At 42.3% G+C, this 15,853-nt stretch overlaps 1 protein-coding gene across 1 annotated transcript in view; it reads right to left on the bottom strand.

Annotated features, from left to right (window-relative positions):
* The window catches only part of PRCP (prolylcarboxypeptidase), a 70,588-nt gene extending 56,632 nt beyond the window's left edge, over positions 1 to 13,956 (bottom strand). The window contains exon 1 of the mRNA XM_065882551.1: positions 13,755 to 13,956. Within this exon, the coding sequence (XP_065738623.1) occupies positions 13,755 to 13,928 (174 nt within the window). The 5' untranslated portion in view covers positions 13,929 to 13,956. The remainder of the gene's footprint in view (positions 1 to 13,754) is intronic.
* Positions 13,957 to 15,853: the final 1,897 nt, after the last annotated feature.

Here is a 15,853-nt window from a genome sequence, read left to right as displayed (position 1 = left end):
GCTGCAATGAACACTGGGGTGCATGTATCTTTTTGAATTATGGTTTTCTTTGTGTATATGCCTAGGAATGGGAATGCAGGATCATATGGTAGTTAGAGCTACCATATAATCCTATAATCCCATTCATTTAAATTCTTCTTTCCATAACAGAAAACCAAAGCCAGAAGAAAGCTCTGTATTGTTAAAAACTCTGTTATGTTTCTTTTTACTCTCCGAAATCACCCAACTTGCTGTTAAAAAGAGAATTGAAACTCCTCTTATTCCTCAACTTTATTAACGTGTAATCTGGATTTCCTTAATATAATATGACTTCCACAACTATCTCTAAATCAGACCATAAATTACGAAATCTTCTATCTATTCCAGAAATACAGCTATTACAGAGGCAACATGGAGTATGGGTTCTGATGACACCAAAGCTCAGTTTAAATCCTAGTGTTATCATTTATCAGCTATGTGATCATGAATAAAATTACTTCATCTCTGAGCCCTCTATTCCTCTGTCAAAGAGATGTAGTACTTTCATGCAGGGTTTAAGATAATTATATGAAGAGCACATATGCAGTACCTATCACAAGGTGAACATGTCGTACTATGGTGAACAGAGCAGTGCTCTGCCCCAGCACCAACTCAACACCAAGTTATGTTCTTAAAGTCAATGAAAGCTTCAAAGAAGGAATACCCACACCATGAGTGTGTAAGTGGAAATAGTGACAACACTGACTTCACAGTGTTGATCGCCCACCTCCTGCCTCATCATCTGTGCTCCCTGTCCCAGTCTTACTGACCTCCTTTCAATTCCTCCTACTCTTTCCTAAATTAGTATCTTGTACATGATACATCCTCTACCTGGACAGAAATCTCCATCACCTCCCTTCTCCTTGCCAACTCCTACTCAGCTTCTTGTCTCTGCTTTAACACCATTACTGACCAGAGGAAGCCCTAATACGCAAGACTTAGGACTGTACCGTAGATTCCGCAGCAAACTACTTCCTTAAAACACACATCACACTTGTAATTACTTGTCACTATCTTCTTTCCAACTAAACTGTAAGCTTCATGATGTACGTTTTTGTTTTTCCCTTATCCCTAGCTATTGACACAGTATATGGCACATAGGGAGAGTTCAATAAATATTTGTTGAATGAATATATAACTGTGCTGCTTTACTCTATAAATGTTAGCTATCATAACTTCTGTAATAGTTATACTTTCATACATATAAATTGTATCATATAACCAAACTGCAGGGCTGCTCTGGGAAAAGTTCCTAAAGAAATCTGACTTTAATAAATCTGCCTTATCCTAAACCCACGTGGGCAGTCCTCATAATACAAGCAGCAAGAAAGAGATCATGAGCCTGACAGAGACAGGGCAGCTGCTTCTCTCCAGTCACAGCACCGAAGGGCAACTTGGAACTAACTGACTCATACACAATAGACAGCAAGGATTTACAAATACGCATAGTTAATTAGCCTCTGTTTACAAATGAAAAGCCAAAACCATAAAAAGTACTCCCTTTACTTTAGCTCTCTAATAAACAAAGGCAGTACACAGCCACCACAGAAGCAGCTTTTAAGGAGATATTGTTCCTGATACATTCATTCTTCATCCTTCCCCTAGCCCACATCCTCACACAAAGCAGAAAAAACAGGGGCTGCAGCACTCCCTCCCACAACTCCTTCTATGTAGATACTTTGGGAGAAGGGTCAGTACAGACAACCAGCTTCCAGATCATCCAGATAAGAGGACGAGAACAAGTAAGCCTGTTTTTATTTGCCTGGCTTCCTACCTTCTTCCCCCAAAGCCTTTTAGACAGTTGAGAATCAAGTTTCCACACTCTTTCCTACCCTATACATACACACCCCTTCCTTACCGCAATGTGCAGAGAAGCAGAAAAAGGGAAGGGGGAAGATATAGATTCAAAAAACGTTTGTGCAGATGACACTAAGTAAAAGAGTGTGCTGTATGCTGTGGAGGGGTATGGATCCTTCAAGACAGGCTTCCTGCTTTAAAAGGGGAACAAAAGGTTTTAACACAAGGCTAGAGTAAGACACATGCCATGAGAGAAGTACAAAGAAAGATCTGACCAATCACACACTTTCTGGGCGATTAAGAAATGGCTCCTGGAGGAGGCAGTGTCTGAGATGGGGCTTAAAAAATGCAAGGGGTTGATAAAGGAGGGAAGGGCCAGAGGAGAGGCATTCCAGGCAAAGGGACAATGTGGGTTAAAGCATAGAAACAGGAAAGAAATGGGCATGTGCGGAGAACAGATTAGCGAACTGGAAAGGTGGGTTGGAGCCAAAGGGTGGAAGGCCTCAAACATACAGGATTTTGTTCTTAATAAAGCAAACAATCAGGAATCATTGCAGGTCCTGAGCAGAAGAGTGGTTTGACTGGAGGGGAGGTGATTAATGTGGCCCATGGGAACTGCAGTGGAGGGGGAACTGTAGGTTGCAAGGAAGGCCAGTTAAGAGACTCTTCCAGTCCAAGAAGGCAGTAATAGAAGCTGCAACAAAGCATGACGGCCATACAAGTGAAAAAAGCAGATATACTCTGAGAATGGAATCAACCTAACTTGTTGTTACAAAGAATATGGGAGAAAGAAGAGCCAAAAATACCTGACGTTTCAAGCTTTAGGGACTTTATACTTTCTGCTCCCTCTCTGATCCAGTGTCCCTTCCTCAGGGAAACCTTCCTGAGATAAGCCTTTCCCATCCGCTGTACCCCATATTTACACATACATATCACCTTGCTTATTTCCTTCAAGGCAATCATTACAATCTATAATTATCTTATTTATTTAATGTTTATTTGCTTACTATCTACTTCCTAACCAGAAAATAAGCTCCACACGAGCAGTCCAACTATTGTCTAAAGAACCATGCCTGGCATATATGTAGTCCTCAATAATTTTTTTTAAATGATAATAGTGCCACGAGGAGAAAGTCATCACTTAACCAGATAAGTCTGGTTTTGAGTTAGAACTACAGATCCAAGTAGAAATATAAGGAGGCGATGAGGTAGTAATTAAAACGCAGTTGGTGCCTCAGTTTCTCCATCTATAAATTGGGGATAGCAGTACCGAGACCTCGTGAGGTCACTGTGAGAATTAATTAGCTAATATATGTAAAGTGTTTAGAACACTGCCTTGTACATAGTAAGAGCCCAATAAATATTTTCTATTATTACTATTATGATTATTCTTAGAGAAATATGTCAAAAGTGAGACAGAGACAGATCGATCTACAATTATGGATTTGGGAATGATCTGCAAAGCAGCCACGAGAGGAACCATGGGCTCCTATCTGTGAAAAGTACAGATAGGAGGGGTTGGAGACTTAGGGAAAATATATGCCTTGGTTCTACTTAGGTGGCCTGAATTCCTCCCCGTCTCTTTGAAACATGTACAATTCCTCTGGAAACCTTTCTTCTTTCCTGTCACCCTCTTCTCCCCTTCCTTTCAGTAAAACCTTAGGTTGAAATGGGGTTATAAAGGGCCATTGTTCTTTTTTTTCTCTATCTCCACTCAAATGAGTTCTTCATCCTTGTTTCAACTGTGTATGGAAGATAAGGATGTAAAAGAGTCAAGGAAAAAATGGCAAAGCAGCCATAGCCAGGCAACGAAAGAGAAACAATAGTCTGAGCATTTACCCAGAGATGTGGTGCTGGGTAGTGCAGTCTGGAGTCCTGAGGCCCAGGTTCTGACACTGCCACATACTGCCTGTGTGAGCCAGGACAGGGCAACTGCTTTTTTTTTTTTTTTAATAATACTCTTTTTAAATGGATTATAAAACAATGCAGATTCATCACAGATAATGTGAAAAATACAGAAAAGTATAAAGAATAAAATGAAACATCACACATCTTTCCACCATTGTTACTATTTTAGTATATTTTCTTCTACTCTTTTTCTGTGCAGCTATAAACATATTGTTAAACATATCTGACCCTCTCAATTGGTAGTTGATTTTTCTCTCAAACCTCTCCCACCACTGGGTCTGGAGGTGGGATAGGTATTTCCATTGTTCCTAATTCTTCCTCCATCTTCCCCAATTCACTACCTTTAAATATTATGTCATCAAACTATAACACCCCACTACCCTTCTCACTACAATCATCTACTGACCCCTGGTTCACTTCCCTTCATGCCTTGAAGATTTTAGCTCCTTGTTCACTGTGGCTCCAACATAACTCCTTTCAAAACTCTTAGTGATGGGCTTCCCTGGTGGTGCAGTGGTTGAGAATCTGCCTGCCAATGCAGGAGACACGGGTTCGAGCCCTGGTCTGGGAAGATCCCACATGTGACAGAGCAACTGGGCCCGTGAGCCACAACTACTGAGCCTGCATGTCTGGAGCCTGTGCTCCGCAATTAGAGAGGCCGCAATAGTGAGAGGCGCTCACACTGCAATGAAGAGTAGCCCCTGCTTGCCACAACTAGAGAAGGCCCTCGCACAGAAATGAAGACCCAACACAGCCCAAAATAAATAAATAAATACTTACTAAAAAAAAAAAAAACTCTTAGTGACTTCAGTATCTTGGCCCTTTAGTTCCTTTTGCTCCTCTCCTCCAAGGACCTTGTCCTTCACCTACCTTGGTCACTAACCCATGGTCAAACCCTAGACCTTGTCACTCCCAGTAACTGTAATCCTGCCACACCCTCAATTTTAAGCATTCTACTTCCTCTATCTTTCCAGCTCATTCCCTCTTCTACTATGATTCTCCAAATCTTTCAACCTCACATTATCCACCTTTTCACTGTCCCTCACCCCATCCTCACTCACCTCCCTACTTGGCTTAAATTCTGTGGTCCATAACTCCTTTGCATACACCCCTCAGCTTCCATGTCTCTCTCTCATTTTGTTTTACTCATTTGGCAAAAGGGCAAAATCCTAGTTGAAAAGAATTCTCCATCAACCCCACACCCATACCCAAGAAACTGAATGTAGCTATAGAAACATACAGCCATGTCATGTGGTCTTACTAACTTGCATGAGACTTCACAACTGCCCTGCAGTCAAACTCTATTTCCCTAGTTCATTTGCCTTCCTTCTCTACTAGAAGAGTATGTACATTCTCTCTCCTCCTCACTGTCCTCATCCCCTACTACTCTCTCCCTTGGGCCCATCCCTCCAGCCACACTGGCCTCCTTGCAGTTTTTCCCATCAGGCACACACCTACCTCATGATTTTTGTACTTGCTCTTCCCAACGCTTTTAATGCTCTTTCCCCACTGCCTAGAATAGTGCCTAGCACATAGCAGGCACTTAAAAAAAAATTGAGTAAATGAATCTGGAAATACATTGTACATTCAGTTTTCCATTTTGTTTTTTTCACATCATTAATTCATGACTATTTCTCCACATCATCAGATATACTTCAAGACCATCATTTTTAACAGGTAATAATATTCCATTTAATGGATACACCACAAATCACTTACAATGATATATTTACAGTGAAAAACCAGTAGATTTACAAGTAGAATATTTTGGATGTTTCCTTCTTTGATCTTTTTGAACCTTGGTAGTTTCACATCTAAAAATGAGGATGATATCTACCTCACAGGATTGTTGTAAAGACTAAATGTGGAATATAAATAGATACAGAGATGTCAGTTTTGTTACTACTGCTTACAACATAGAGGCATCATGGTGTCAACTGAATGAAAGGTCATAGATCTTGGAAGCAACAGATTAAAATATAACTCACAATATTGTCCCTTAATAACTTGATCGAGACATTTAGCCTATATGAACCTCAATGAAGCCATCTATTTTTAAAAGTGATTGTAATAATTAACCGGTACGTAAAAGATTTTAGCATAATATCTGGCCCAGATTAGATAATCAATAAATTTCATTGTTCACTGCTCATAAACAATAACTAGGACTTTTCTTAAATTGTGAACTAGAAGAAAAAAGATTTTTATATATTCCCCAATAAAATATATATTATCAATGCAGAATTTTCCTGTTTTGATGGACAATTATCTAATACCTACAAAACACAAGTAAGATTTTTTGTATAAATCTATATATTGTTTCTTTTATTAAAAAAAAAAAGCAAAACAATTTTTTTTTTTTTTTTTGCGGTATGCGGGCCTCTCACTGCTGTGGCCTCTCCTGTTGCGGAGCACAGGCTCCGGACGCACAGGCTCAGCTACCATGGCTCACGGGCCCAGCTGCTCCATGGCATGTGGAATCTTCCTGGACCGGGGCACGAACCCGTGTCCCCTGACTCTCAACTACTGCACCACCAGGGAAGCCCCAAAACAATTATTTTTAATTACTGAATGACAATATGAATAAATTAATTCCCTTTTTTATTATGTGCTTCAATGTGTACATATATGTGTATATGTACATATATATGATGATGGTAAGCTGAGCAAGAAAATACTAAGTAGACCAGCCTCACTCTAGGGTTATTTTTTGAAGCAATCTGTGAGCTGCAGCCATATATTGGGTTGGCCAAAGTGTTCGTTCGGGTTTTTCCGTAACATCAAATAAATGCCAAGACATTACAAATTTATTAGTGCTTTTTCATATTTTTCAGATACAACTTAAGTATGTGCTATTGGAATGGTCAAAAAATGTAATGTGAAGTCCTCCAGGATGTAATCATCTCTGCCTCCCCAGGACCTAGCCTGGTGCTTGAAATATAAAAGGAATTAGATAAACATTGAGTAGGTGGATGGGTAGGTGAGTAAGTGACTGATTAAGTATGGCAGTCTTTAGTGCCTTCTCTCCTTCTAGGCACTCCAGAGTCAATACTTTTTGTCTCCCCACCCTGTGGTTAGAGAAAGCAATGTAACCTGTTCTGGCCAATGACTTATGAAAGGAAGTGACCTATCATTTCCAGGCTGGAGCATTTACATGCTAGCAGAAGCCTTCTATGTTCTTTCTCCACTGCTACATTGATTGTGAAAGCATAAATTGAGAGGAAGCCTCTATCAGACCCTCAGTCTCTAAGTGAATGTAATGAGCAGAACCCTCTGCTCACCTGAATGGAAATACACTGTGAGCCACAAATTTCTGTTGGGTTAAATCACTGAAATTTTGGAGTTTTGTTACTGCAGCACAACCTAGCCTATCCTGCTTAGTACAACAAGCAGGGTAATGACATTCATTTTAGAACTCATGAGTTTATTTTTAGAAAAACAAAATGGTACAGATAAGTGGTTTACCTTGAACATGTAACTTAACCTCTCTGTATGATAGTTCTCTCACCTATAAAGCTGGACAATAATAGCATCTACCTTGTAGGATGGCTATAGGGATTAAATAAGTGAATGTCTATTAAGTATTTAGCACAGTATCTAGGGCATATAAATATTTCAATAAATGGTAGCAGATTATTATTATTATTAATGCATTAGACACTTATGCACTGCATATTTCAATTTACTCTCCCCCCCTTACTCCATATTCATTTTAATTTATAGCCAACTTTTTCTATTCAAAAAATCTTTATTAAGAAATACTATGTAGAGGGTACCATGCAAGGCACTGGGAAGGAAAACAAATAACACATATCATCAGTTATTCTTCTTACCTCTGATTCTTCTTTCTTCTCCAATCCACCTTCAACTAAGCAAACTTTAAAATCATAAACATAAATACAATGTTCTATGTTATAAATATGGTGTCAGTGGGAGAGCTAATTTTTAATTTAAAAAACATTTTACATGATTTGAGTCTGTATCTTATTCAAAGTTGACATGGAAAAATTGTTTAGGTCTGATTTACCAAAGGCAATTAATGGGTAGGGCAAAAAATAGAACTTGTGCTCACATCTCCACAGCTCCTGATATAATGCCCTATAGACAGGAGGCAGTTGTGAACAGAATTACAGATGCATCAGAGATCAGCAGATCTAATCTTCTTATCTTACATATTAGTACACTGAGATCTAGAGCGAAGCAATTTGCCCAAGGTATCAATATTAACACAAGTTAGTGGCAGGGCTGACACTAGCACTCAAATTTTGAAAATGTGTTTTATGTGGCTAAAGCACAAAGTCCCTGTATGTTGATGGATACAAACATGACAGTACAAAATCTAAAATTTTTGCTGAAATTACATTTTAGCATTAACTGATAAAATATTCAAAACTCTTCTATCAGAAAGACAGGTTAGATTTAGTATTATTATCAAGAAGAGAAGGTATTTGCAAAAACCTAAAAGGATACATTTATTATCATATATTTTCCCCTCCACAATTTACCAAAACTCAAAATAGCATAGAAAAAAAATAGAAATAGCTTCAGATGACTTTCTTTATATATCAGTCTTATGTGAAAGAAAATGATTTCAAGTGAGGAAAAAAATTAATTTCTATGCCTTATTTACAAGTGTACTATATTATATCCCACTGGTAAAAAGACACATATGTACTACTTATGTAACAGAAAAGAATTCACAAAGATTTTCATATTTTCAAGAATAATTATTTTAGGTATGACAAGGAATGACTTAAACATTTAATTCTGAGTGGAGAGGAGGTAAGTTAAAAGCCATATTAAGAAACTGCAAGATAAAATAAAAATAACATTTACCATTTATTGAGTGTTTACCAAGTGATCTAAACTGTGCCTGATAAGCACGTTACACATATCAGCTCATTTCACAAGAAGTCTGTGAGATGAGTAGTAAAATTATCCCTATTTGGCTGATTATAAGAATGGAGGCTCAGAGTAACTTGTCTGAAGTTACTCAGGTAGTGTTAGAAACAGAATTCATTCTCAAACCTGTATGGTATTCAAGCTCTATCAAGTTCTTAACCCTCCATAATTTTGATCACAGTCAATTCATCATATCTAAGGGGTGGACTACAATGACCCCTTCTGACAATGATTCTGTGAGCAAAAACAGAAATCAGTTCAGAATTCACATAATATTTGTGACGGTATGCTCCAGGCCTCAGGGGAAGGCCATCAACAGACGAACCAATAAGAAAAAGAGAAGAAGGGAAAAATGAAAAGAGGAAGAGGAGGGGAAAAAGCAATAGGCCCTTCCAAGAGGCCTGACACAGCTCCGTTTTACTAGACATCAGGGCCACCATGACAAGAAAGGGAAACCCAGAAAAGGAATTGAAAGTAGAACTGTAAGGGACATACATAAATCAAAATAGCTTAGTCCACTGTGATGGTCTCACAGTAGATAAGGAAGGAGCTGTGGGAAGGCCCTGCAGGAGTCAGCAGCCATGAGTTCAATGCTGGGCCAAGATGCAGAGCTCTCACATAAACACTGTTCAGTAGTTAAATAAGAATAGTTGAGTGTAGATGACTGACCACCAGGTTTCTAGAAGAGACATTACCACAACTGTCAGCATCTGGATCAACCTGAAAGGTATAGCACTACGGAGAGTGTGGTTTTAAGAGAGAGCAGAGGAGGAACCAGCATTTACTCTATTAAGCTCCTTAATTTCCTAATGTTCCAGGCACTATGCCTGAATTACCATATTTAACCCTCACAACAAACTTGGTAGATGTAATGGTGAATTTTACATGTCAACTCAGCTGAGCCATGGTGCCCAGAATAGTCAAACATTCTAGATGTTTCTGTGAAGATGTTTTTTGGATGGGATTAACATTTAAATCAGTGGACTTCGAGTATAGCAGCTTCACCCTTCATAAGGTGGGTGGGTCTCATCCAGTCAGGTGAAGGCCCAAATAGTAAAAAAGACTGGGGCTTCCCTGGTGGCGCAGTGGTTGAGAGTCCGCCTGCCGATGCAGGGGACACGGGTTCGTGCCCCGGTCCGGGAAGATCCCACATGCCACAGAGCGGCTGGGCCCGTGAGCCATGGCCGCTGAGCCTGCGTGTCCAGAGCCTGCGCGTCCGGAGCCTGTGCTCTGCAACGGGAGAGGCCACAACAGTGAGAGGCCCGCGTATGGCCAAAAAAAAAAGACTGACCTCTCCTGAGCAAGGACTTATGCAAATTGACTGCCTTTGGATTCAAACTGCCACTCTTCCCTGGGTCTCCAGCCCATTGGCCAACCCTGCAGATTTTGGACTTACAAGGCTCCACAATCACATGAACCAAGTTCTTAAAATTAATCTCTCTCTGCGGAGAAAGATATACATAAACACACACACACACACACACACACACACACACACACACACACACACGGACACATCCTATTGATTCTGTTTCTCTAGAGAACCCTGACTAATTCAGTAAACACTGATTTCTATTTTCACCAGTGAGGAAAATGACAGCCTGAAAGGACCCATTCTCCTTCCTCACTACATCACATAGTAAAATGCCCTCAGGATTCACATTCCAGTCAGAGGGGCTCAGGTGGGAGTAGGAGGGTAATGAAGAGCAGGGAAACCTCATACCCACAAGCCATGCATCCCAAGGAGCCTTTTACAACACTGGCATCACACATGTACCCAGAGCCTTGATGTGCCCGAGTGATGTGCTATCCTTTGTCTGGTCTCCTGATTCAGTTATTTTGGATAAAAGAAATCAAATATTCCTACTAAATCAACAACATTTGAAGACGCTGAAAGAAGAGGAAATATAATTGGTAAAGAACAGAATTAAAAGATAAAAAGAAAAATAAATTAAAAATGATTTGTGTCAATTAAATAACGGTAGACTTTGCTTTGTTTGGGTTTTCATTGGATAGTCATCCATTCACCCCCTCAACAAATATTTATTTTGTACTTTATATTTGTATGGGCTCTTCTGGGTACTGGACAGTGCTATCTAGCTGAGGAGACACATACAAAATAGTACATGTGAAAAAAGACCAACTAAAGTCAAGAAAGTTGACATTTCAGCTGGGATAGAGGTATGAGTTTAACTAGCGGAGAAGACGGATGGTATTCCAGACACAATTTCTGACACAGTCAACTTCAATTCTATGTTCTATGTTGCTAAAATATATATGTACAGGGAAGGCGCGGGGAGGCGGGGGTCTGTGGCAGGATATGAAGCTGAAAGACCAGCTGGGGTTATGAAATGAGGAACAATACCAAGGACTTGGCCCTTCATTCTGCAAGTAATCAGAGTTATGAAGGAGGGCTCAGCTTTTTTACCAAGACCATTCATGGAGCTTATGTGCATATAAGGACAGCTGGGAATCGCTTGGTCAGCTGGACAGATATAACCACAGATAAATAAAATTATTATAATGTTTGATGAAAATTAAACCTTGAATAAAAACTAAACCTTAGGGGCTTCCCTGGTGGCGCAGGGGTTGAGAGTCCACCTGCCAATGCAGGGGACACGGGTTCATGCCCCGGTCCGGGAAGTTCCCACATGCCACGGAGCGGCTGGGCCCGTGAGCCATGGCCGCTGAGCCTGCGCGTCCGGAGCCTGTGCTCCGCAACGGGAGAGGCCACAACAGTGAGAGGCCTGCATACCACAAAAAAAATAAAAATAAAAAAACTAAACCTTAGTTACAATAATAATTGTTTATTATTAAAAGGCATAAAAGTATTTCATGTGCTCTAACTAAAAAAATTAAAGTTGAGTTTACATATACTTTTCAGTCCCAACTAAAAATCTATGGTCCAGAAAAGTTGGCAATTACTATAAAACCATTATTATGCAACAAATACATATGTGAAAGTTTTTCTTAAAAAAATGAAATAAAACTCAATTGGAGTTGATGTAAAGAAAATTATCATGGTAATAAAACATTTGTAGAACCTGTGTCCTAAAATATGAACTAAATATAAGCCAGAGGGCAAAACATGGCTAAGGCCAGATCTTATAAATCACTAAAAATGGAAAAAGAACTGGCCTCAACTTATATATCTAAAGAGTGAAGTGGTCAAGAAAGGAATCCACAGTGAAGGAATATAAATTAGGACCTAAGAGATCATTCAGTCTCTTCTACCCTTTCATTCTCTACCCCACTTTTCTGCTGATAGTTGTCTTTCATCATTCCTGAAAGGATTGTAGAGATCTTCATTCCAATAGTTCCCCTGCAATTTCACTTTAATTATGGAACTCTGCAATATCTCAGTATATAAAACAGATAAAAACATAAAGTTCAGGCTGAAAGAGGTCAGGGAGAGAGGGAGTTCTGGGGTACCCTAACTTGGATTCCACTTGGGCCTTCCCCATCGGTTTGAGACAGCTCCATAAAGAGCCCTTAATTTTCCTCAGTAAAATGTGAAACACACTGGTCCTTGTCCAGATCTCTCAATTTACAAATGAGGAAACTGTAGCCTACAGAGTTGCCTAAGAAAAAGACCCCTGTTTCCTAGTACTCCTGCTAGAACTAGAATGCTTTCTCTTCCTCATAATCTCTAAATTTCTGGGTTAAAAACAATTTCTTACAAATTATTCTGTAAGTTCACACCATCCCTCTATCTCAAACTCCTATTCAGAATTCATAGGTCAGTAACCATGAGTTTAATAAGTGCCTACTTGAGGCCAGATACTCTGCTAGGGACATGTGATCTGCTCTCATTTAACCATCACCAAATCCTCTGGAGATCTAGAAATTGGGCACAGAGAAGTACTTGAAACTTCCCAAGGTCACAGAAGTAGTAGATTGGAATCCTGGTGTATTTGACTCCTAAAGCCAAACCTCAGACTCTTGCAGTTCTAATCCCAACCTTTCCCAAATCTTTGCCTATCTTTTCACAGGCTCCCAGAAATACAGAACTGTAAGGGATCCTGTCATTTCACACAGGATGTACTTCTTCATCCAGGCTTCTCAGGGAATACCTACCTCATGCTTCAGCCAAGTACAAAGGCATTATGCCTACCTTAAACCCCTAAACTCAGGCTTCAGAACTATAGAGATGCTCACCCCCACCCCCCTCCCCAAATCTTGAGAAAATCCTACAACTTTTACAAGCGTGAGCTACATATATGTTCAGTTTCACGGAAAATAGGGAAGGTTAAAAACTCTTAATAAAAGGGCTACACGGGGCTTCCCTGGTGGCGCAGTGGTTGAGAATCCGCCTGCCAACGCAGGGGACACGGGTTCGAGCCCTGGTCCGGGAAGATCCCACATGCCGCAAAGCAACTAAGCCCGTGTGCCACAACTACTGAGCCTGCGCTCTAGAGCCCGCGAGCCACAACTACTGAGCCCGCGAGCCACAACTACTGAGCCCACGTGCCACAACTACTGAAGCCCGCGCACCTAGAGCCCATGCTCCACAACAAGAGAAGCCACCGAAATGAGACGCCCGCGCACCACAACAGAGTAGTCCCCGCTCGTCATCACTAGAGAGAGCCCGCATGCAGCAACAAAGACTCAATGCAGCCAAAAATAAAATAATTATTTTTAAAAAATAAAAAAATTTAAAAAGGTCTACAAAATCAACTCTGAGCTGAACATGAGACAACAGGCTGGTAATTTAGATTGAAGAAATATTAGATATTATCTAATAAGATATTGGAAGTTTGAATTTAGGGACAAAGGATGACTGTCACCTTGAAGTAGGTACCAGAGTTGGGATTAAATAATTTGAATTTGGCGGGAGGCCAATGGAGTTTTCTTTAGGGCAGGCTCTGGGAGCAGAAGGCGTTGAAGTCACTGCTGTGGCCAGTCACAGAAGAGAGTGTAGAGCCAGTACTGATAATAAATCATTGGTAATGGGAGGACAGAATTTAAACAGACTGGGGACCTAGGGGCACCATCTGTAAAGTGTAAGCCAAAGTTCGGACAAGTCCTAGGCATTAGGGGTCCGAAATTTCGGGTGAGCTCTGGTGCCTGGGAACCACGAAGCTAGTCCTCGCCACCCGCTCCGCCACCCCAAACCCCTTCCCCGTTACCTTCTGTTGGATGTAGTGAATCGAGTACTTCATGGCAACAGCGGGACGGGATCTGAAGCTGGTTGACAAGTGCAGGCTGCTGAGGGCCCTCAGGGCCGGCGGTACGGGTGTGGCGGCCCCAGGAGTCAGGAAAGCCAGGAGCAGGAGTAGGAGCAGGAGGGAGCGACGCCCCATGGCTCAGGCTGGCTGCTGCAGGGAGGGTAAAAGGGAGACTGGCAGATGCGCGCAGCCCGAGCCGGGCCCGCCCGCAGCTCCGCCCGCGGCAGACAAGCTCCTCCTCCCCGGGGGAAACCCAAAGCCACACCCCGCCCCTCAGCAACTCCGCGCAAACCCGGGTCGCCCAAGCCAGACCGACCCTGTCCCCGTCCCAGAAGGTGCCGCCAGATTTTACTTCTCTCTTGTACCATCCCCTCTTTAGAGTCCACCTTTATTCGGGTCGCACTCTAATTCCATTGCCACAGCCTTGTCCTCCACAAAGTCCATATAATAGTAATAATATCGATAATAGTATAGCCAACTAAAAATTGGTACTTGCCATCAGCCTCTACAAGGATTAAGTCACTAGCCACTGCAGCCTTGACCTTCAACACACCCTAAAAGGAGTTCAGAGTGATCAGGAATGAGGCACTCTGTGCTCTGGGAAAAACTGGCAGGACAGGCCTTTCAGATATAGTTTCAGGAGGTTTTATGAGCCCAAATTCTTGCATCTTCTCATATCTAGAAAAGCACTAAGATCATCAATGGTGACATCTGCTCCTTGTGACTAGCAGCTAACCTCTGCCAAAATGTGTGCTTGACTGTGCATACCCCCTTTCACTAAAATCATATGTAACACTGACCTTCCCCCCTACCTCTTTGGAGCAGCTCCGCAGAGCTATCTGAGATGCTGTCTCTCGGGCTCTAGTCCTCATTTTGTCCCCAATAAAAGTTAACTCACAACTCTCACTGTGTGCTTTTTCTTTTTTTCCCAGTGGGCAATTTATTGATGGTTCACTACAGCACTAGGCTTAGTGGCACACCATCTCATCTAACTCAACCATCCCACCTATTTTGTGGGTCCTGTATGATTGTTATTCCCATTTATAGCTGAGGAAACTGAGGCTCGAGAGGTGCCGGGACTTGCACTAGGTCACTCAGGAGGCGGTGGAGCACTGGCTTCGCAGACCGCTGGGTGTGGCTCCTTTGCACCCCACCTCCATGATATCAGCCTAACCACCTCCTATGGTACTCTGTCGGTGGGTCACCCCAAACCTCCGTGTAGCCCACACAGGCCATCCCTCACCGACAACGGAGGTCGCCCGGGAATCCCACTAGATCGCGGGCCCTTCTTCCACGTTACGCCTCCTTTCTTCTTCCCGCAACCCGCAACCGCTTCAAGCCCCGCCTTCCCCTCCCCCCCCCCCCCCCGGCAGTGCCATCCCCAGCCGGCAGAGGCCCCTTTTGTCTTCGCGGGTTCCCCAGCACCCACGTCCGCTTCTCCTTCCAGTCAGCCCGCTGAACCCCGGTCCAAGGGGCGCTCCCGCCCACCCCCACCCCTTCCTGGGGTCCCTACGCCCAGCTGGCTCAACACTACCCGAAAACCAACTTTACAGAGTGTACTACTGCTCCCCCAGTCGGTAAAGAACCTTCGTCAAACCCTGTCTGACAAAAACGGTCGTCCGCAAAGGCTCACAGGCTGTTGTACTAAATCTCCACCATCGGCGGCTCCTTCTTCTGATTGGCTGTGAGGAAGGACGGCCAAAGCGTCACTTCCGGCGGAAGGAAGCGCGGGAGATTCGATTGGAGGGCGCTCGTTTACCGCTGAGTCTTGCGGGTCTGCGTCACTGTGCTTCGCCCGGGCAAGGATCCCCGTCCTGTGCTTCAGGTGAGGAGCTGGGAGAGGAGGTTCTCGGGGAGCAAGGGCTGGAGACTCCTAACGAGACCCTTAACGTCGTTCTGAGTGGGACTCAGGGCATTCTATGTTGTTTTTTCAGGAGTCAGTCTCTTCTAGAAAAGAGCGGTTATGAGCGTAAAAGAGTAAGAAGGTCAATTATTTTAATTTGAGACAGTGCTGTTGCAGTCACTCAGCTAGCTTTTGTATGTGCCATCAGGTGGACACG

This window comes from Phocoena phocoena, chromosome 8 (genome assembly GCF_963924675.1).
Source record: "Phocoena phocoena chromosome 8, mPhoPho1.1, whole genome shotgun sequence".
Taxonomy (NCBI): domain Eukaryota; kingdom Metazoa; phylum Chordata; class Mammalia; order Artiodactyla; family Phocoenidae; genus Phocoena; species Phocoena phocoena.
The sequence above is the reverse complement of the archived record's forward strand: the minus strand, read 5'-3'. Positions and strand labels throughout refer to the sequence as shown.